Source organism: Liolophura sinensis, chromosome 7, assembly GCF_032854445.1.
Source record: "Liolophura sinensis isolate JHLJ2023 chromosome 7, CUHK_Ljap_v2, whole genome shotgun sequence".
NCBI lineage: Eukaryota > Metazoa > Mollusca > Polyplacophora > Chitonida > Chitonidae > Liolophura > Liolophura sinensis.
The window spans coordinates 40,124,147-40,147,364 of record NC_088301.1 but is presented as its reverse complement, the minus strand read 5'-3'; the positions used below and the strand labels follow the sequence as shown (position 1 = coordinate 40,147,364).

Sequence of the window (23,218 nt, the reverse complement as noted above, 5' to 3'; positions counted from 1 at the left end):
GCCATTTTATTAAAAAAAAAAAAAAAAAAAAAAAATTGAAAACTTTATTACATTGGAGTAACAAGACCACATAAGCAAACGGTGTATTTAATAATCAAGCCTAACTTTCAATTTAGAAAGCTTATATTACCCATGTTTTGGTCTATGGTCCTTGGTCCAAATAACAGAGTGCCTATGATCCTGTAAGCTTCTGACAACTGCTAATACGCAGTCATGTGAATGAACCAATCTCAAGGTAACTCATGGTTCATATACATTCTGGTGAATACACAGGTATGTGGATAACAGTACTTTCATTGTACAAAGATGAAAACCATTTGCCTTTTTTATCTCGACCAACACCTGTTTATTTTTCTGTTTTTTTTTTTTTCAACTTCAACATTCGTGCACAGAATGAATAATTTTTCCCTCTTTTTCGAAAGTCTCTGACCTACTGATGAAAAGGAACCACATTTCCATCCAAGATTTTTTTTTCAACTTCCTTCCATGATTTATCCCATTATTGGTATAACTCTCAAGTTATGTTTTTTGTATGAAACAGTAATGTTAAACCCAAGCTTTACAATAAAATTTAAAAAAAAAAAACTTTCATTAGCCCCCTTGGCACTTAGGTTTTACAAAGTGCATTTATGTGATGTTTGTTCAGTCTGGTCATCTTGTTCACAGATACAGCATGAACGACGACCCTGCCCCCATACACAAAACAGTTGCTAAATTTTCAAACCAAGAAAAGAAGAAATATGGTTTGAAACATTTGCTGATGTTTACCCTCATTGATTCTCAGAAAAATGTGACAAAAGCAGGAGCGGAAAGCAAAGTCAACCTGGCTACTGAAGTCCTGTTCATCAAATTTCTATTGCAAGAACATGTCTGATACAATAGAGGGACCTCATCGCCACAACAAAAAATTCTCCCTTGCAGAAAGATGCAGGTTAACAATTCAATATTCGCATGTAAGAATACATATTTAATCATGAGAAATGAGAGATGCCCAAAAAAATCAGGTATCCATAGAGAAGTCAAGCTGTTTCGGAGAGGTTAATGCAGGGTCCCCTCATCTGCACTGCTCCTTAGAACCACAATACTGGTATGTGTTTCGATTTCGATTAGCCCTACTTGGAGACCAATTGTGATTGATCCCTGGAAGCAACCTTTATCTTGTGAGATAGTCTTATTAGTGAACCGATGACAGGAGAGCCCCTGACTACTGCTGATCGCTCCCTTAAACCATACAAGTCGCCCCATACTACCAACACCCATTCCGTCTGCCCACATTCCTTCATAAAAGTTGACCTCAGTCCAAAAATATCCACTCAAAAACAACATCCAGCTCATTTCCCCAAAAAACCAAAAGGAAAAAAAAAAAAAAAAAAGAAAACATCACTGTCAATGTACAAAAAACAAATATGAAATGTACAAAAATAATACATTTCTTGGTATAAAATGATGTCAAAAATAAACCAACATCAAACGCAACTCTGCAGCTCTTGTTATAGAACTAGATTTGGCTGGCGAGCTGCAGGTAGTTCATCCTCTCCTGGGATTTTGTGGTTAGCACAGCACATGGGCTAGGCCATTCTGACGGAATGACGCCGAGGACAATTCGCTCACTTGTTCAAAATGTGCAACAATGACTTCCGCCAAAATAAGATGTGCATTTGCGTTGACATCTAGCAACAACATTCGCCGATGTCATCGGAAACTGTACACCTTGCAGGTCTGTAGCCGTTCTTCTCGTGAACGGCTTTTAATAACTTCATGTCTTTTTGAATAACAACTTGCAACAGACAGCTACCCTGAAAGCTCATCTGGCAAGCTAAAGAAGAAAACACTTTGTCTATGGAAATTTCACCCATTCAAATTCACGGACAAAATAGAGTGCTAGTTTAACAAAATCATGAGTAACAAAAAGATATTTATCCGAGTCCCCTTTTATAACTCACATGATTGACATTGGATACTATGATATAGCTTGTGGAGCATGCCCCATAGTTGATCTCAGTCCATCACTTGACATGACATAGGTTATCTCCCTTCACACTGAATTCTCCAATTTTGGAATTTCTCTCACCAGAACTGTCAGACATTTGTCTTCCCATCTAGTGCTAAAGAAAGTACAAATTCTGAAGTGGAGATCCAGAGCTTATCAAAAGCACCCATACTGAAAGCTGGTTCCAAGGCATAATGAAAACAACAAGCCAAACCAAAAAACTACACTTCAGTACTGGCTCCACTTCAGTTTAGTGCTTTCTTTAGATTCAAGGGGAACAGGGAAAAATAAATAAGAAATAATAAATGCAACAATAAATGCACCAAAGAGGATAGGAAGACTTGTCTCCTTTGACAGGTAATGGTCAGAGAACTACCAAGACGGATGTGAATTCTTTGTGATCAAAGTTCATGGCTGATGTTACTACACTAGGTTCCCTACAATTGCACTCCACCACTCTTCACTTTCATGTACAGAGCATCATGTACCAAGTCAAAATATCTGGCCGTTTTCTATCTGCAATAACTGCTCTCAACCAGTTTCAAGATTTCTATCCAAATTCATACCATGATTTCAAAAATCATCAATCACATACAAACCTCTTGACAAAACTTTGTGACTTTAATCAGAAAGCTTGGACATAATTCATCCATCCAAGACTTAAAATTTTCCTACCATGGATTATACCATGTCATCCTGAACTGCCAAGTTTTTCAGTACATTAAAGCAGAATACGATGGGCTCAGACATGTACAATGTAAGGAACCTAGCAGAAGAACGGAGTAAAGTCTCAGTCTATAAATATCACCTCTTCTCACCATTGTGTGCGTGTGGGGAGAGTGAATGAATTGGAGATTTTCACCCATGCCTACTATCAAACTGGGTCAGTTTAAAGAAATTGAGATCAGGTGTTAAATATAGAATTTGCATTTTACCCCTCACACTGAATGCCAAGAGATTCAAGCTATATCACACTAAAAAAAACCAAAACCAAAAAAAAAAAAACAATTATATGGCACTTTGTTTTTCCTCCTTTAACTTTCAGAGAAGCCTTCACAAGTATAACCCTTTTCATTTACAGTAAAGACATCAGAAAAGGAGAAGACTTTTAGGCTGTGAGCTCCACATTCAGCTCTGAGCTGGACTTGTCTCCATGGATACCGCTGTCTGGGCTTTGGGCACCCTCTGGCCCAGGACCAGTCACAAATGGAATTGGGTTCGGCGAGTCGATTGCACTGGCAGGAAGTGAGGGCATGTCCTCGACAACATCATTGAAGACACCGATGTCATCCATGGTTCCCATGTCAGACATGGCCCCTATCTCAGGCGTGGTTCCCTCCTCACTCTCCTCCTGGGCAGAGGAACTCTGGGTGGAAAGCAGGCCGCTCACTGATACCACCGCTGAGCCACTGGAAAGGGGACATAAAGATATTGTTGACATTACACACTTCACTAGAATTTATTTTAATTTATTTTAACCTGACAAACCTCCTGACTTCAAGCAGCAGCTGATCGACTTATTCTTCTGGTGAATGACAATGCTGAACATTTCACATTAAGAAAATAGCAGCCCAGTGCACACAACTTTTTATGTTATTCAAGTAAATGTCAGTCATATGAAACAAAGTTTTCGAAACTGTTAACATATTAAACCTTTCCAAATTCTTTTTTAAGCAGCTTTAGTTCTGCAGGGTTAAAAAGCAGAAGCCATATATACTAAAGATCTAATTCAAATGAGTGAGTCCTGAAAGATACAGAGTCCTTACTTCAGGAATTAAATCATGTCAATGTATGTAATCAAGTAAAAATTTAGTACTTACTCTGCAGAAGGCTCAACAGTGGCACCTCTCCCCTTAGGAGCAACAGTGCTTGTAGCTTTTGTGGCTTTGCTAGGCACTTTCACTTTCTTCTTAGGGGCAGGTCTCACCCCTCTCATGGCGGGCCGATTGTAGAAACTTCTGCTGTCCTAATAAACAAAAAAAAGACAATAACTCGTTAGTATGGTTCACTAGTTAAACTGTGGACACCGTAACCGGCAAGAAAAATCATTACACACATTAAAATTGCAGCCCTTTATTCATCTACACGCAGTATAATTTTGCTAATAGCACAGAAAACACAAGGAAACTTATGGAAATTTGACCATACAAACAGTCCTCACTACACTTTTTCACTAACCCATGTGCCGATTTGTGTTTTTGTTTCTTTTATAATCAACATGGACATGTGTAAGTTCACCATTTCTACCAAAATCATAATTAAATGCAATGCCATACCTGACGGAATCCTCGTCCTACGCTGAATACTGGCCCAGGTCGTCCTCTAATTGCCCTCCTAGGAAGCATCCCTCGGGCTGCTCCAGGACGTCTGTCAACAGCAAATCAAGCCCATATGTGGATTGAAAATAAATAAGGAAACCCAACTTAAACAAGGCGTTCAGAGAATCCTACCAACTCACCTGCTATAGCAGTCAACTATACAATAGAATCAGAATAAAGATGAAAGTTATAAAGTGTTGTGGTGGTAAAGATGTCATTGTGGGGAGAGTTTGTGCACAAAATGGAGGCAGTGGTCTTTTGACATGCAAATTATGACCTGCCGGAGGAAATCCATGAACAATTCCAATGCTAATGCCTTGCATAGAGGCTTAATTTCTAGAGAACATGATTACTACAGGAAATAAATTGAAGTTTATGTAACTGGTAAATTTTTGAATTGAAAAGTCAAATTAAAATCAATAAAAAACATTCACAAAGCCCATAAAACTAAAACCAAGGAGCCAGTTCAACCTTCCATTAGCAGGCCCTTTGTGGATGTACACAAGTGAAATGAAATATAAAAAAAAAAAATAAAAAAAAAAAAACATAACTTTTACCAAAAATGTTGGAGATTCACTCATGACTTATTATACAGGACCAAAAAAAAGTTTAACCTGCCATCTGAGAATGTGCATTTACACACCCTGAATTAGGGAGCAAAAAAAAAAAGCCTAACCTTCAATCCATGTGTGACAGCCCAATATACAAGAGCTAAGAAAAGGCAAAAAAAAAAAGCCTAACCTTCCCATCTAGAGAGCTAAACAAAATAGCTTAACCTTAAATCCATATATGGGAGCCTATTATACAGGACATTAAAAGAACAAGCTTAACTGGATACCATGCAACATAACAATTAAATTCTTCTGCTACAATGATATTTCACCAGGAAAGGTATTTACAAGGTAATGGAGGCACAAGCCCAATTATCTTGGACAATTGTTTAATTCAATGAAAAAATTTTTTTTTATTTCTTAAAACTATTATCGTACACTATAAATGAAAAATAACACCCAGACCAATAGCTTCCCTATGAAGTTTTGCACTGCTTACCTTGCCATTTCGTAGCCCTTGTGAGGTCCTCCAACAGACATGACATGAGGGGAGAGTTGGTTTCCACTCCGACCACCACGGTTACCTCCGGGCAGATTTGGTCCCCAGCTGCCCACAACCACACCAGCAATCTCTAGCTGTCCCCCACGAGCATCCACTGGGGAGCGACCTGCAACAATGTACCACAAGCCGTACTGTATATGACCTAAATATATTGGCCATAACAAAGTTACTCTCTTTGCCCCATTCAGATTTTTCTATTGATTTAGAAAGGCATTTTGAGATTTGTATGGAGGGTCAGATGATGACCTACAGAAAAAATGCCTGTTTATGCACCAAAGGTCACATTTCATAACATTTATTTGCCTCTGAAAATGCAATGTTTGGGAAGAAATTTAGGTGAAGAAATTTTTTATGAAAATTTGTGCACACTTCAATTCTTTTAAGCTGTGTACTTAAAAGAACGTCAAAGCTTTACCCAGTAGACCCCTTCCTCTGCTGCCAGGTTTTCCTCCAGGGCTCATCGGCATCATAGGTGGTGGTGGCCGAGATCCTGGGGGCCGGAAGTTCATTGGGCCATAGCTGTAGGGGTTGGGCATTGGAGGGTAGCCATAGAAGCCAGCTGTTGGAAGGCGTGGCTGTGCAAATTCCACACGAATGTTTTCCATGATTGCCTGTCGCATGCGTTCTACCCTTAATACTTGCTCAACCTGGAACGAAAAGCAAGGTATTCCAGAAAGTAAGATGTTGCTTTAGTCCTTTATTAAAGCAGTTTGCTATTACTGCATTTGGTTTTAGACTTGAACTAGATGTTTTATTCCTTATAATCTAGTTTCACATCTTACATTTAAATAAGGTTCATGCAATGAATAGGGGGTGTCACTAGCAGTGAACTGCCAGGTGGAAGTTCCCTTTGAAGTGTATATTTATTTCTTTTCAAACCTGTTACCCTTGAAGCAAAAGACACAAATACAAACAAACCTGCCCATCACAAATGTCGATCAAAGGAGTATTGTTGTTGGCCTTGAGAAGTTTGAAGTGGAAGAGTTTCCCATCAAATGAGAGCCACGGACAGCACATGGCCCAGGGAATTGGGGCACCACAGACGTCGTTAGCGAAGATAGCTGTTTCAATACCAGACATGAAGAGGGCAGCCACCTGTACCCCACGCAGGTTCATTGACGGAAGCTTCAAACAAGATATATATTAACAGATAAATTTATACATCACATTTTTCTGTACTGACTTTTGTAATATATGTACTTGTTAGCGTTCACAGCCATTAGAAAGCTGAAATTCTGAAAGATTTCTGTTATAAACAGGATACTGTTATACCTTAAGATCCTGCATGGTCTGTACATCCAGCAAAAGAGGGGCCACACTCATGGCGAGGAAAGCATCTAACTCCTGGCGCTGCAGTATTCGACCAAACTGAAGCATATACCTGCACACAGAAAAACAGTGTTTGGCTTCTAGTAACATTTCCATGACAGTATGAAGTGGGCCAGAAAAACACAAGCACCCAAATTAAGCAAATGAAACACATATCACCTTAGTCCATTTGAAAACAAAATTCATTTCATCATGAATTTGGTGAGTTAATGGCAAGACAACCACGCTTGAGACTTACCTCTGCATCATCAGAAAAGCATCTTTAAATCTTAAATTCCACTAAATTAAGGAAAACCACTAGAATGATTGCGTATCCAAATTACGGCAATTGTAGTGCCAATAAAAAGATTTGATGTTTCTGTGCTGATAAGGGCGACATTAGAACCTAAAAAGGATCTTACAAAAATCAAAATCCGTTTGTCATAAACTAAAGTGACTGTCCATCCCTTCATTGAGGGAGTGTGAAAAAGAAAAAAAACATACCGCAGCACACAGCACATGAGGAGTAAGTGTTGAGGTACATAGGATGTGTTCAGCATGAGTGGGCTGTCACTGCCCATACATGTCAGGAATGCCCGTAATCTGCGATTCTTGTCGTCTGCTTGCTGCCCAAGCCACAGCCGCTCAATACTTGGCGTTTTCCAGTCAACTGGGTGCGCCACTACCGTTTCGTATGTCGGCTTGTTACTGCCTCTTCTGACAACCCATTCCTTTACTGGTACATCAAATGATTTAGGATGGATATCTGTTAGTCTGTTGGCTGGAAAACAAAACCCAAATTCATGAGTGCCATAAGGTCTACAGTTCAGCACTGCACCAAGAAATCAGTTATTTTTACTGGTTTTGATGCCATACTTGAAGATGTTAACATAGTACCCTTTCAGTTCATGCAAAGTTTTCTATGAATGAATTAATGAAGGATTAGAATTTACCTACAAACTGACAGTATTTCGGCCACAGCAGAGTGAGAGTGAGTGTTTGGACTTGTAACTATGCTGCAGTCGAGTTTATGGTATCAAAAGACTAACATAAAATGCATGAAATTTGCCTGAAATAACTGAGTGCTTTCAAGGGTTGCCACATCGGTTTGTCCTGCAATGTACATGACAAAATTGGTCAAAATTGGATCATTAATTAGAGAAAATGTTCACTAAGAGCATTTCTGACCTCACTGCCACCAGCGGGGATAACATTGATTGGTGGGAGTTGGCCAGCAGCATGCTGCGTGGGGACTGGAAATCACTCTCAGTATTCACAATAAACAGGTGTCGGTTTGTTTAATAAAAATCACATGGGTTGTAAATGAAGATTAAAGCGGACCAAGTGGCATGGTTGCTATTAACAAAATGTCTGTTTACACAGGTGTTTGTGTTGGCAAGTTTTATTGTAGATTTTGAAATCTAGCCATTTAAAAACCTGATGCAACAACAAAGGACATCCAGAATCCAAAATTTCAAATACATTTTACTAGGGTGAAAAACTCCCCCCGCCAAAAATCAAACTATTGTTATCGACAGTATTTAATGGTCTTTCATCTAACATTCTTCATGAGAGTTTTTTTCTTTGGATTTAATGTAAAAATTAAGGCACAATGATCCTGTACCTTTATCTTCAGGGGAATTTTCATAAATAATTTTGTGTTTGTTCAGGTTTAGGAGCACTGAGTAAACGGTCTTTCTGACAGGCCGGTAAAGGTCCACAGATACTGGCAAATCACGACTGGAATCATCCTCTAGCACCGCTGGAATCTTCACTTCTCCCTGAAATTAAATATATCATTATTTAATCAAAGATTTTAAAAGCAGAGGTGCCATTAACTAATATATAACATCCCAACATAAGCCTTTCAATAACACATAAAAATTCCTTACGAACACTTGTAAAAATCAACAGCTACATAGATGATTTAAGTCTCATTCTCTTCTCACAAATTTTGATAAGGGAGTTAATTGGGCTGGTGATATTCCAGTAGCCCACTTAGAGAAATGAATCAGCACAATTGTTTTGCCAAAAAATTTAGGCTACTGGATCATGCCACTGTTCAAGAGTCAGAACACAGTGTGTAAATTGCCCTGTTTAAGTTACAAAGTTCTTTACACATAAGAGTTAAGAAGTTCAATTTTATCACCTGTGAGAGAACTTGATAGACCCATGGTGTCATTAGACCTTTCTGGTGACGTTCACTGGCAATGCGCATAATTTCTGGTGAAATGACTGGAAGCTTCGATGATGGGTCAAACCCTGCCTTTGACTGAGGTTTCCCTGATGGCTATAGAAAACAGCAGAGCAAAACAGCACTTCAAATCAAATACTTCCAGACAGAAAATGGAACCCTAAAGTGATGAAAATTTAAGGTGTTTTTAAAACTATTTCCTCAAAACTATCCAAAAGACAGATGATTAAGAGTTGGATTGAACCACTGAAACTTCATAAAACGATTTTAACCCTTAAATAAAGGTTGAGCAATAAATACATGTAGTTCCAGGTCACTGCAGAATCATATTTTTAGAAGCCACAAATGTGCAAGTGTTTTTTTTGTTTTATTTTCCAAAGATATTTAACACTAAGACAATTTTCTTACAGAACTATATGCATTGTAGTTGCCTAGCGAAGGCTCCTGAAATTTACACATAGCAAATACCTGAGATGTGGCAGGGGGTTTAGCTGAAGCTGGAGCATCTGCAAAAAATAAATCCATGATAATATAAAACAAAAATTCTAACATGCAACCTCAGGCTGCTTTTCATTTGTTAACTGGACTTTCAATAATTGTTCTAAATGTATCATGCTGAACTTTCTTTCCTAACATACCTATCCAGTAATTGGCATCATACAATAATTAATGAAACTTGTGCCTATCAAAGAATTTACTCCATAATTCCAGCAGAAAGCAAGCAAAATAAACAGGTTTTATTTCAACCCTTCTACCACCACATACAAAGCTAGATCAAATTACACCACTTACACACTCTTGGTGATACCAATTGGCCAATTAACACTGGCGAGAGAGCTGATCTGTACTACAAGCCAAACCACCCTCCACCGAGAATAAGCCCTGATTAACTCACCTCCTGCTCCCTTCTCGACGGTTTCGTTGGGTGGAGAACTGTCTTCCAGTTTCACGTCCTTCATTCGCTCCTCCAGCTCGCTTTCTAGTGTTGGCGTAGCTGCCTGTGCCGGGGGGTTGATCACAATCTGTGGGGTGGACTGATCACCATACCCAGAGGTTTCCTCTCCCTTCTCCTTCACAAAAAATAAGAATGTAGCAGTCCAGTACACATTCACCAATGGTAAAATAGAATATATTCTATATAACTTAAAATATCTCTACAATGCTCAGAATTTTGGATCTTACTTATGTTGTAACTCTTTGACATCAAAACTGCCTGCCCCTTACCATCTTGTCTGGACAGGAATAGCTACCTCAACTCATTACCAATGTAACACAAAATGATAATACCAATACAGCCACTCAGAAATCAAAAAATATCTGGAAATCTGTTTGCCCTTTAAATTGATTAATATTTATTCCATCTTATATGTGTTTAATGCCAAGAGAGTTTTATTTGTGACAGTTTTTAAGTAGAGGTAACATGCACAAATCCACCGCACCCTACCAGTTACGGTACAAGATACCCCTCGGGACAACACAACTCTAAACCTTAAAGAGATACAGAACTGAATCTGATTACCTAAAGTTGGAGATTTCCTGGGTTAAACTCTGTAGCCTTGATCAAGCTTTATTAAATGTCATACATAAAATGCTACTTAGATTAGTTTAGCCTGAATATGCCCATCTCTCACACCAGCCAATCAGAATCGACTCTCAGTATTCTGTAAATCAAGTTAAAAACGTGTCCTTACGGCTGCAGCCTGCTGGGCACCACCTGGTCCTCTCGTCTGACCATTCTGAAATACACCTGGATAGCCTCCTGGTTGTTTCATGCCGTCAGGAACTAGAACAATGCCATGTTAATGGTCAAATATGGCGACAAAACCTGATATGATGCAGCGTGAACCTGCCATATTTTTATAACCTAAATATTTAACAAAATTCATCTTGCAACCAGGCAAATAAACTCATATTCATCAAGACTGATGTCTCAAGCAACAGACTCATACCATTAACCATTAATTTAGACGAGTTGATCAAGTTTTTCGCTGCCACAAAGAAACCAGCTAAGTAGCTTATTGGCAACAAGTCTGAAAAAATAGCCTACATGTACTAATGCTTTGCATGCTAAATACAACAGTTCTTTCCATTTACAATTTGTATACAACCAAAGTACATGAAGAGTGGCAACATTTGAACTCAAAGTTGGAAACACACAGTATGTTATTGGCATGCAAAGTAGAGGTCTGTACACAATGTCTTTCTACACCTCATTTATGTGTAGGTCTGTACACAATGTCTTTCTACACCTCATTTATGTGTAAAACATACTTTTCAGGCGAGGTCGATACTTCAGAAATCCTTCATGCGTTCCATTGATGTAGTACTGCACGCACTGACGGAATTTGGACAACAACTCCGTTTTGTCACCTTTGGAATTCCTTCAAAACAGAAGACATGCCTTACATGCTTAAATAGAAATTACTGGTTCATCATCCAAACTTATTTCTTCTTTAACATTTCCTAAGCAAATATTGGAAAAAATTCTATCCATAACCTGGGCACAAAGCCATATCTGTTTTTACAGCAAAAAGTAAAAATTACAATCCGGTTACCATGGCAACTGCAGAAATGGACAAATGTCAGGCATACCAAACCACCACTGTACAGATGTAGCCACCAAAATATGAAAATCCACATCCAAAACAAAAGTTATAACTTGATATAGACAAATCTATCTACATGATAGATTTAGGGAAAATAAATATCTGGTTACCATGGTAACTGTGAAAATGGATAAATGTGAAGTGTGATAATATGTCTACCAACAATTATAAATGAACATGCAAAGTTCTAGCCTGCACGCAATTTCTGGTGTCTTACAGGGCAGAATTACGGTGGGAGGAAAAGTGGTCAGAACCCTTAAGGAATCCAGCACAAGATGGACTTGAACTCACAGTAGCTGCATTGTTGAGAGGCTCCTAGGTCTTTGTACTGCGTTAGTATCCTAACCGTTTGACCATGGAGGCCCCTTCCAGACAAAAGCCATAATGGACAATGGCACAACAAAATCATCTCTGTATCAATAGATAAACCCATAAAATAGTAAAACAGACCCACCAAACAGGAGATAAAAGTTTGTGAGGAAGTTATCTTTTTTAAAGATTATTTTAAGCCATTTCAAATTTTACATACTTGAAGACAATTTCTCCAACTGTGTCCAGGTTTTCAATGGAGTCCAAGCTTCGAACAAAATCTACTGCAGCCTGGGTTATATTTTCTGGGGTAAACTAGGAGGGGGAAAAAAAAAATAAGACATGCAAGTATAAACATTGCTATAAATCCATTATTTACCCACTTTACATGAACTTGCGTAATAAAACGTATTTACATTGAATTGATGACTTCCCACATGGTAACACTGAAGATCATGAAGAATACAGCACACCCTGTATATTACTGAAGATCACTATCCTTATTTCACATACTTTGTACTAAATCTTCATAATGAGAAAATGATCATTCTTCACACACAAAACTATTAAACGGTACAGAATCACTTCTGATTGGCTGGTGTTAGAGACAGGCAAGTCCAGGCTATGCTTCACCAGGCCTAAATGTTAGGTATGGCAGATTTATTTCAGTGTGACCAAAGCTACAGGGCTTAACCCAGGACACTATACTGTCAGCCAATCAGTGTTGATTCTATATACATTTAATTGCCCCTACAAGATGAACTGATGCATCAATCAAAAGTAAGCAAAATGTGCTACTTGAAAAATTGAAAAAAGTGAAATGCTGGTTTAATTTATATTATTTTATAAATGTTTAACAGCAAAAATTTTCAAAATAATTTAAAACAAAAAACCATTACCTTTACTGGTTTTGAGTCCTCTGCATCACTTAACAATCCTTTATAAAAATCCGACAAGTCTTCCTCTGGGAGAATATGATTTCCTAAACAAATTACAATAATAGCTGTAACTTACTAAGAATGATATACCTTTAAACAGCATGAATTGCAATCTAAAATTTCGCCACCAACTCCATTCAAGCAACATCAACAGAAAACCATGAAACACTTAAAGGATAATCGCACACAAATCTAATACGATGAAGAAATGACATTACACCATCATTATTCTAAAAGATATACCCATTGGGTATAACCCGACTAACTCTCCAAAAAAAGTGCATGGGGTCCTACTCTTCAAGTTTCATTGGAATTCTGATTTTTTTTTTTTTTTTTTTTTTTTGATGTGCTCGGCTTATGCCCAGTAAAGAATGTTTTCCGGTTGCTCCAATCAAATGACAACCCAAAGTAACCATTTTCCAAACTGATCAGACAGCAACAATTCAAACAGCCATCCTAAAACTTAATGAATCATACAGAACTAGGTACATGGACACACATTCAGCAGATTTAAAAGGACGCATAACCGCAAATCTTGAATCATGCACTTGTAACAGAACCACAGCTTGGATTAAACCAGTGGTATATTATACATTAGGCATACATAAATTAGAGCAAAAAGACGTAACTGAAGCACTGGGAAATATTATTCTATAAGAATGGCAACTAGTGTAAGGCCGTTAACAGCATGGAGCACATTACTAATTCTTAAAATAGGAGACCCACCACCACCTAACAAGCTACAACTTCCTCTTTTAAAGGTCTTAGGTGAGACGTGACCCAGGATTGACCTTCGATCTACCGCCCCCGGAAACTCTACCAACTGAGCCATCGTGACCGGTAAATCTACCAAGATATTCTCCATTATAGTTTTCTTTTCCATCCTTGAAGAGCAGAAGAATTTATCACTTATTGGCTGCATTGTGAGAGAAATCTATTAGTATGTTACATTAAATATGAATGTATGGGTAGAAGGGTGCCATTAAAGTGCCAGAATGTTTCCAAGCAACCAATTATAAGTGCATAACTCAGCACTCTATATGGTTAAAGTGTCCCTCAAAATACAAGTACACATACATACATCAGTGAAGACATGCTTGTGCAGTGGCATAAACGGTTTTGAGTCTCATGGTTGCAGTGTCTAGTTTAACAGTAGTTTCGTACAAAAGTACATGCCCCCCACCCTTTTTTTTTTCTTCTCAGGACATTTCTTGAATAGTGTGAATTCAGGTTTCCGATTAAATGGAAATGTATTACGAGGTTAAATTGAAATACCATAGCACAAAAAAGTTAACAAATGCTGACTGGACTGGCAAAGTGTCAACTTATATGTAAGGAGTGCAGCAATACTTTGATATTGATTGTTTGTGATAGATATTAGCAACTGAACAAAAAGCAAACTTCACCAGTACACAAAAATTCAAAGGTTATCCTCTGTAAACTTACACCTGCATCCAATTCACATTCATTATCTATCTCTAAAAATTATGCAGCTTTCAGGTGAAATTTTGGTTCATTTACAGTAACCTCAATTACTATAATGGGGATTTTTTGGGCAATAAATAGATCGCAAATTCAATCAAATTTTTGCTATTTTTGAAAAGCCCAAATAATTACCCATCACAAAATATCAGCCTTGTATGTGTGCGGTTAATATTCAAAATCTATAGTGAAGTTCTTAAACTTTGCAAAGCGGCTCACCTAATAACTTTTTCAAACATTACCAATTCTGCCAAGTCCAAACATCTGTGAGTGGGCTTCATGGCCATTAGATACATTTTGGAAAAGATAAAAATGCTCTGAGGGTAATCTTTAAACAAATGAAATCATTTCCACCACTTACATTATATGTTATAACATGCGTGTAAAAACCTGATACTAAGTACATAAGGACACCTAAATTACATTTATTGTCTTCTTATACTATGATTATTTACGTAAACTTACAGGCAAAGCCATGTCCACATTTTCCTGCCATGTGCAGTATGTCAATATACTTGGTGCAGGAGAGGATCGTGGGGACTGAAGTCAGTGTTAGGCTGGAGTGTTCGACTGGTCAGACAGCAAAGTAAGAACAGAACTGGAACTTCCTAGAACTACTGTCATTAGGTTACAAATTACTCCAGGACAGGTGTAATAATTAACTTAGGAATGAAATGTAAAAGGAAAGAACAAAAGAAAGCTTGACTTAAGAATTAGTGATGCTGAACTCAGCAGTTGTCACCAATTGCTTTGAAGGTGACCTCCAGGATAATGAACACTAAACTTTAAACGGAACCTGGGATACTGTTTGCTTTCAGTTCATATTACACCAACTTTATTTTACGCACATTTGTGTTCAAGATTGTGGCCTGCATTCACTTCATTATAAGCCTAATACCCAATACCAAATTTATGTCAATTAGATATGTTAAACATAAAAATAACATCCAAGCAGAAGTCGAAAACATTTGCCTTTCTAGACCAATTCAAATAAGGGCGAATCTTTCCCGCCTAAAGACACTCAAGCCTAAGCTGTGTTGTCTATTTTTCATTTCTTTGCGATAATGCTTTGCATGCAAACTGGTTATGTAGTACATGTATTTGCAGAATATGAAAGAACAATGGTTGATCCCGCTTGGGCTCGAGTCACAGTTTCAGAGGAAACGTAACTTTTAGTGCTGAAACGGTAAACCAGATAACCACGTCCAATAATGTTGATTCCAGTATTCGGATAGTAAATTGCTAATCAATTTTCAATTGTGATCAGCTCAGCATGAAAACATTATTTATTTGATTAGAGTTTTACTGCTGCCAGCATTATGGTGGACAGAAACTAGGCAGAACCCGGGAGAAACCCACAACCATCTGCAGGTTGCTGGAAGATCTCCCCACGTGCGGCTGGAGAGGAACCCGGCATGATCCGAACTTGAACACACAGCAACTGCATTGGTGAAAGGCCCCTGGGTCAATGCGCCTCGCAGGTGTGCTAACCTCCTCAACCATATTAACTGCCCAAGACAATAAAACATCAAATAAGTCTACCGTTTAACTAAATACTATTGAAACAGTGATCTTTGGTAATTCAAGTTGTGAAAATTAATAACAGTTTCAGCGCTACTAGTAACCAGACATGATTGTGGTGAACCAAGAAAATAGCTGAAATTTACTATCATAGCCCAAACAGGCCGGGGTCCAGGGGTCGCCTAGGCCCCGGAAGCTAGCGAAATCTGTGTGGCTGAAAATGGATTCTGGGACGTTTTTGGCTATTAAAATCAAACTAGAATCCTGTAAAATATGAAGAAAACCAACACTGTTTTCTGACTTACAGATTTTCCCATCTGCTTTGTCCCCACAGAACTCTAATCTTCTGGACAGAGAGAAGAATGCATTTTTGTACCAAAGCCAAAATTTAATACATGTAACAGATTTTTTCTGGTTCAGACATTGTTAGTAGTGTACAGGTCATTTTCAGCATTTTCAGTCAAATGTTTAGATTGGCATGTTATCGCACAGAATACAACTGTGCTAGCGCCTTCCATCTGCGACCCCCATAATGCACATCTTTGTGGCACAACTCGCAGAAAGCCAAACCGGCGGATGTTATCTTCCTCATGAATTTTCCCACATATTCCCCTTCGACCTTCCGTTCAAGCCAATCCCACCTCCAGATGTTTTTCAACCCCTTGTCCACTGTACGCACATCAAAATCTTTATCTGATCAATCCACGATACTCCGAGACGTTGCCGCCATTTTTGACCGGGCTGGCTCTGCTTCTGCCTTCGAATAATGGTATCTTGTTCCCGATTGGTTGAAACAGTTGGGCTTAATGAAACACACGATCTGACTGGACCATAGACTCCATTCAGATAACATTATAACCTCCGGCAATGCCAGACTTCGGTAGCCATGCATCGGCAAATTGACAGAATCTTCGACTTTATTTTGAGGAAATAAATCGGAACTTTACAAAATGTTACTACACAGAAAAAAAAAAACGGAAAACAGGTAAATTAATCGAAAATGAACAAAGAAAAAGCGGAAAAAAATCATGTCTGTAGTAACTGAATTAAGACAGGTCACAACAAGAACACCAAATTCTTTTCAAACAAAGCCTCAAATATTTATGGAAATATAATTTATGACTTGTTCATTACCAGTAGTCCAAACGAATCCTCACTGAACCTCTATTGATTACACACATTCACTGATTTCCATCTATCAAACTACTCACTGTCTAATGTTCATGCATTCAATGAGACAACTGCTACGCCTTGTGTTTCTCATTCTGTTACCATGACAACTTCATTGACATTACTTGAACTCTCCTCACTGGGGGATTTATCAAGAATGGTTGCTCAGTGTACTTTGGCTAAAGACATTATATGGCTAGTAAAATAGTCCAAGGCAATCTGAAACAATGAAGTCAGCTGCAAATATATATTATAATTCAATTTTAAAGATTATATCACCTTTTATGGGCTGGCTCCTTGTTGACAGATTTAACACAATTAGTTGCTAAGCAAAAAAACAATTTTTCTTACTTAGCTGGTTTATGTCTTAATCCTTAACTTAATAGCTAGTTGATATATGTTTCACACTTCACAAAAAGGACAAGTATAGGTGTTTACCTTGGTGCAGCTGTCAAATAACAATCAAGCCACATACTTTCATTATTTGTTTTCTCCAGATCTTTTTAACATTCTGCTAGGTAATTTGACTTCCAATTTTATATCACTCCACCGTGAAAGGTATCTGATATGCTAGTCAACAAAGCTGAGAAAAGTACGAGAAATGAAAACATTCATCAATGATCATCTGGGTTTTGTCAAAAGATATCTTAAACTGAAATTTCAAAAAATCTTTTGGCGATTCATGACTTATCACTGAAGATATCACATCTCACCAATTTTATGCAGTACGTTAGTAAAGAGAAAGATTCTCTCCCATTTAGGATTGATCACAAGGTGTGTTGAATACAAGTTTTTTCAGTATGTGTTCAAAGGATGTGGTTCGATTGGACTACTGGAGCAGTAGCTGAGCGACTACAGTCTACAAGTGATCTAATGATTGAATTCACACTAATATCACTGCACTGGTCAGTTGCGATAAAACAGACGGCTCGTGTTCAGAATATAAACTCCATAATAACTGCTTTTTCTTATCAGATATTTCTCTGGCCATACTTCCTTAACAGCCTTGATTTAATCTTGTGATCATCATTTGATTGAATGGAAGCAGTATCCATGACTCTTGTAGGTCCATCTGTAATTCATTTTTATATGCCTTGGTGTAGCTGCTAGAATCAGTTTGGTCTCTTCCAGCTATATCTGGATGTTTATCAAACGTTACATTTAAAACAATTGCCCTCAAAAAAATCAAACCTTTTTTCAACCTATCTGGAGGATGCCAGTAAAATGTAACTTCCTCTGTCAGAAAAATTCGTTAGGAAATGAATTTGTAAATTTAGTTCATTTAAGTGCAGCATTAAGATCAGTACATTGGAGGCAGGACACAGTATGACAGGAGAAAACCTGACGTCAATCACATTTATGTACTGGCACATATTCTGAAACATTTAATTTACTTGGGATCCCCCAAAAATAGTTTATTAAGTGCAAAAGCTTAAATTTTTCATGGGAGGTAACTTTATTTACAAGTGTAACTACCTTTATTTATCTCCCTTGATGTTTTTTTTTCCCTTTCATTTGTTATTTAATGCAAGTCAACTTGCAACAATGCTGAGCCCTCTTGGTATATTTCTGTTAAGTAATCACCATACAACTGTGTCATTGTTTCGCCGAGATGAGGCCGTTTGAAATGAAAGTGGATTATTTTCATTAGAAGTATTGCGAAAATCTGCTAAAACCCCCAGAAAAATTATGGTAGATTCTGAAGAACATTTGTATTTTTTATTAAGTAAATAAAAAAAGTAAAACATTCGCACTTTTTCAAAGTTTTTTTTTTATCGTCATTTCAAAAAATTGTTCTAAATTTGTGACAATGACGAGTGCAAGCGGAAGTCTGGATATACAAAAACATCTGATGCAAATTTTAAGATGAACTACTTTTGTATTTCATGTGACACCCCTAACAAATCAGCTTTGGGACATTTCAGGTGTACTACCCTGTCACAGACAGTGGCCTTAGAAGTTGGAGCTGCTTTCCACAGCCAATTAATGGCAACATTTCAAAATAACACTCAACTTAGCATTTTCACTTTCTTCACTGTTTCAATTAAAAGTTACTACCAACGGGTATTGGATTTCAAATATAGGATCAAAGTGAAAGATATTTAAGGAATACAACTAACCCCAAGCCAACTGGTCCAATGGTACTGAGTCAACTGGTCCCAGTCATCAGGTTTTAAACCAAAAACGCATACTTCTTTCAGAGTAAAATATCTTTTTGATGACATATCTGATATCTTCGGCTTGTCTTGCGATGGTTAACTAACCGGCTGAACAGCGAATATTGCTAGCATGGCACATCAAAATGAATGAACGGTGTTATATGTGTTATATTTTGTTACTTCACTCACTATACTGTTAAAATATATTTATCACTCAAGTTTTTGAACCAATGCAACAACATCAACAAGAAAACAGCTGACCAGGTGGTATGAAAATCTTGACCTGATGGTAAAACTACTGTTCCCTGTTAATATCTGGAATACAAATACGTATTTTTCAGATATCAATAAATGTACATCACCAGAAATTTTGCACTCTTTGCCCTGTTCAAAAGGAAGGTAACATCAGTCTTTGATAAGCAACTGATGGATAACTAGCGCACTGATTTTTAATCTCAAAATCTTTCTGAACTCTTCAAACATCACCTGTCACTAGATGTAATCATAAAGGAAATCTAACATTTTTTCTTCAAATGGCCAAGAACTGCAAAGGCCAGGTATTCTGGCAAAAATTATCCCAACACCAGCAAATAAAAAATAAAAAATATCCCTTGATAATAAATATAAAAAATACTGTCGGAATTTGCATTTATCACCAGTAACACACACATTTCACAGGCCTATGCTCAAAACTGATACATGCAGACGGAAAGAATCAACGCTGGTCACACCAAAGTTTGTCAAAGCGAAAATGAAAACCACTTAACTATTTATAGTTCTGTAAATTGAATCAGAAATTTCAAGATGTACCGTCCAACACTGTCTAATTTTTTTTGGCCCAATATAGGCAATTTGAAAATCGACTGAAACCCCTAGTAATATATCTGGTGGTCGACAATCATGACTGAAATTTAAGATATCTTATGACGTACTGAAAATTTTGTGAACCGTAAAAAATTACCCATGAACAGTTAGCTTAGGTTCATCTTATTCGGAAAAGACACTTCACTGTGTAAAACCAAATGATTTGAACATCTGAACCAGTTGACTATACCATTGGGCCAGTTGTCTTGGATAAGTTGACCAGACACATATTTAAGGTGCTTTCTATAGCGTGCACTGATTCACCTTGTTATCCAGTATATACAACTACAATACAGGTGATGATTCTGACATTTAACGAAAGTGTATCGATGCTAAATGTGTTTGGTTAAATGCCTTCTTATTGTCAGTTGACTATAAACACATGACATTTTTTGTTACCTAAGGATTCAAGCATTCCAGGACTGTCCGAGTCATAGCCAGCCAAGCTAGGCTTGTATCGTGTAATCACAAGCCCAAGCTGATACACAGAATTCAGTGCATGCTAAACATTTCAACTAGCTGAATTCAGGTAACGTAGTTTCATCCACTTCACTTTTACAGAAAAATGCTAGAAAGCATTTCCTATCCAATTCATCTATGTCTGCTCGTATCAGAAGTAACTCTGGAACTCAGATCCCTCAGGTTCAAAATGATGGACTGCAGACCGTCAACCTAATCCCATGATTGTGACCGCATCATAGCTACTGAACAAAAGTGTTCACCATTTTAATGTATATCATGCTAAATCAAAGTATTAAATGAAGGAAACAGGGGAAAAAATTAAGCCATTCTTAAACATTTGAATGATTTCATCTCAACTCTCACATGTCTGCATGCGGGTTACACAAATTTCACTACCTGCAGTTTCACACCTGACTTTATGGCCATTCCATAATCTGATTGAAGTTATCAGTATTTACTGAAAGTGTACAAACCATCCCTTTACGAGGTATGCCTGTCACAGTGAGCAAAATGTGTAGGCTACTGCATTGCTGATGAAGCCACACATGGAAGTAATGCTGCAACAACAACGTCACACATGGGTTTGGAATCAAACTTGCTCGCAAAGAAAATGCAACCTGCTACAACCTCTTCCATTATTGATAGAAAAACTAATTTCTTTTCACTTATACCCACATAATATTCAAAAGCTTAAGCCTAAAATATCGAATAACACATGGGTCACACACCAACAGTAGGAAATGAAGTAAATGATGTTGTGATATTTACATGCTTCTTTGTTAAAAATCTTTACTCGTTGGCAGTTTTAGCTGTTCTTGCATTAAAGTACACCACAGATTTTTGAGGGACAAGCCTTTGGTCGCGTTATATCTAATTGATGATGAGGCGTCTTATAGTGAGGCTACACTGTAGATGTAAGCAAGCTGTCAAGAGGTTAAGGCATAGGCCTTAAGTGAAAATTACCACCCAGCTTCCCTGTACTGCAAGATCCTGTGACATTTCAACGAAAAAATCGCAGCCACCTGAAATCCAACTGTGGTTTATTCCCTAACAATCTAACTACACTGTACAGCATTGTTTCTTTATCTGTGACATGAATAACAAAATATAGCCAATTGTTCCCCTGTAGTGTTCAATCGTTGGGTTGTATCACTGACTACACTAGCACAACTCTAGGGCTAACCTTTACAGTCTAGCACTACTGCATCTCTATGCTTTAACATGGTGGTAAACTTATGCTCTGAATGTTCCTTCATGTATTCTTAGTAAAACATATTGTTTGGTCATTGGCCTACCTTGTTTGGAAGAAAACCCAAGATAAACATCAAAACTCTGGCTCATCGTTTTCCTCCACTGCCATGTTTGGCCTTGTTTTGACATGGGTAGACAAAATCTACTTTAGGAAGACCTCCAATTCTACCTAACCCATGCATACCCTGTTCTGTTACAGTAAGTTGTGCCGTGTATCTGAAACATTTGTTCCAGGCGCTGAATGCAGTCAACGTTTCCTAGAGTAGATGTGCCAACTTCAAAGCAAAAATTAAGTCAAAAACTGGAGGAAAACGTTGAATTTTTGATGTTTATCTTCAGTTTTCTTTCTAACAAGGTAGGCCAACAACATGTGGGTTTTACTAAGAATATATGTAGAAACATTCAGGCCATAAGCTTGATGGAGCGGAGACCGTAAAGGCTAGCCCAAAATTGTGCTATGGTTACTCCGGTCTGGTTTATCCCAACAGCCTTTGTTTGCTTCGTCATGCTGGATGTGTTAGTAAATGGTTAGATTATTTGGCCACAAGTTTGTGGATACTGGTGCAGTTGTCAGGTGTAGTAGTCACACACGGTTAGGAATCTGTGAATGTTTAATAGCTGCATTAAGTACTGTGTATGGACATGCAGGTGCTGACTTACCAAGGAGAGCTGCGAAGACACAAAATCTATTTGGGTTCAGGTTCAGACATTTGGCTATTTCATCCATGATGTATTCTTTAGTTTCCAGCGAGCCTTTGTACGTCAGTTTGAGGTTGTGTGAGGAGAAATATCGAGGTGGATCAAAAATGATATGATGCGGGTCTTGGGCTATGATTCCTTGTAAGCCATGTTCTCTACAATAGCCAATGACTTCTTGATTGTGATCATCCATAGAGCATGCCACAGTGACTCCCAAATGACGTAACGCCATGCGGAGGGTACCTCTCAAGAAAACAGGTGGTGTCCACCACACTTTTGGGGGTGGTGTACCTTTGTTGTTTAAGTGACGGAATACTAATTGAACTTTCTTGCGCTGTGATTGCTGGTCTGCATACCACTCAGAAAGCTTTTGATTTTCTAGGGCCCCGTTGAAGAAAACGACCAGCTCCATGTTGGCGTTGTAACACGCTTGGACAAGGCTTGACAAAAAAGCAATCATTCTGTTCCACTGTCCCCCGCACACCCAGTCAGAGAAGAACCCCCCGTAAAGTCTGTCAAGGCAGCTTTCGGCATCTACAATAAGACAGAAGCGTGCCGGCCCGGCATATTTGCCACGCCTTTTCGGTACGAAGCCCCTGGAAATTTTCAGCAGATCGACAGACACACAGGCGCTGGAGCAGTTCGCCTCAACGAAGTCCTGAAGAGTTTTAATCCCCATATTTTATCACAGTATGATTTTAGAAGCACTGTCCCATGCCCTGCTACACTTCAAGTCCAAAGAGTTAGAAATAAACGGAGAAAATTGTGCAAAAAACTAGCATCACCTTCTTCGCTTTACCAAGCCATGTGATCCCCTGACAAGCCGCTCGTGCA

The 23,218-nt window shown here is 38.1% G+C and overlaps 1 protein-coding gene across 1 annotated transcript; it reads right to left on the bottom strand.

Annotated features, from left to right (window-relative positions):
* Window positions 1-44: 44 nt before the first annotated feature.
* Window positions 45-23,187, bottom strand: LOC135470487 (constitutive coactivator of PPAR-gamma-like protein 1 homolog). Its single transcript, XM_064749462.1, has 17 exons — window positions 22,346-23,187; window positions 12,738-12,820; window positions 12,059-12,153; window positions 11,195-11,304; window positions 10,615-10,706; window positions 9,819-9,993; window positions 9,392-9,429; window positions 8,879-9,019; window positions 8,354-8,510; window positions 7,234-7,510; window positions 6,694-6,802; window positions 6,340-6,546; window positions 5,837-6,068; window positions 5,359-5,527; window positions 4,267-4,357; window positions 3,811-3,956; window positions 45-3,399 (listed from the first exon to the last, which is right to left on the bottom strand). The coding sequence occupies exons 1-17, from the start codon at window positions 23,061-23,063 to the stop codon at window positions 3,099-3,101; spliced, it is 3,141 nt and encodes a 1,046-aa protein (XP_064605532.1). The 5' UTR covers window positions 23,064-23,187; the 3' UTR covers window positions 45-3,098.
* Between the last annotated feature and the right edge of the window lie 31 nt (window positions 23,188-23,218).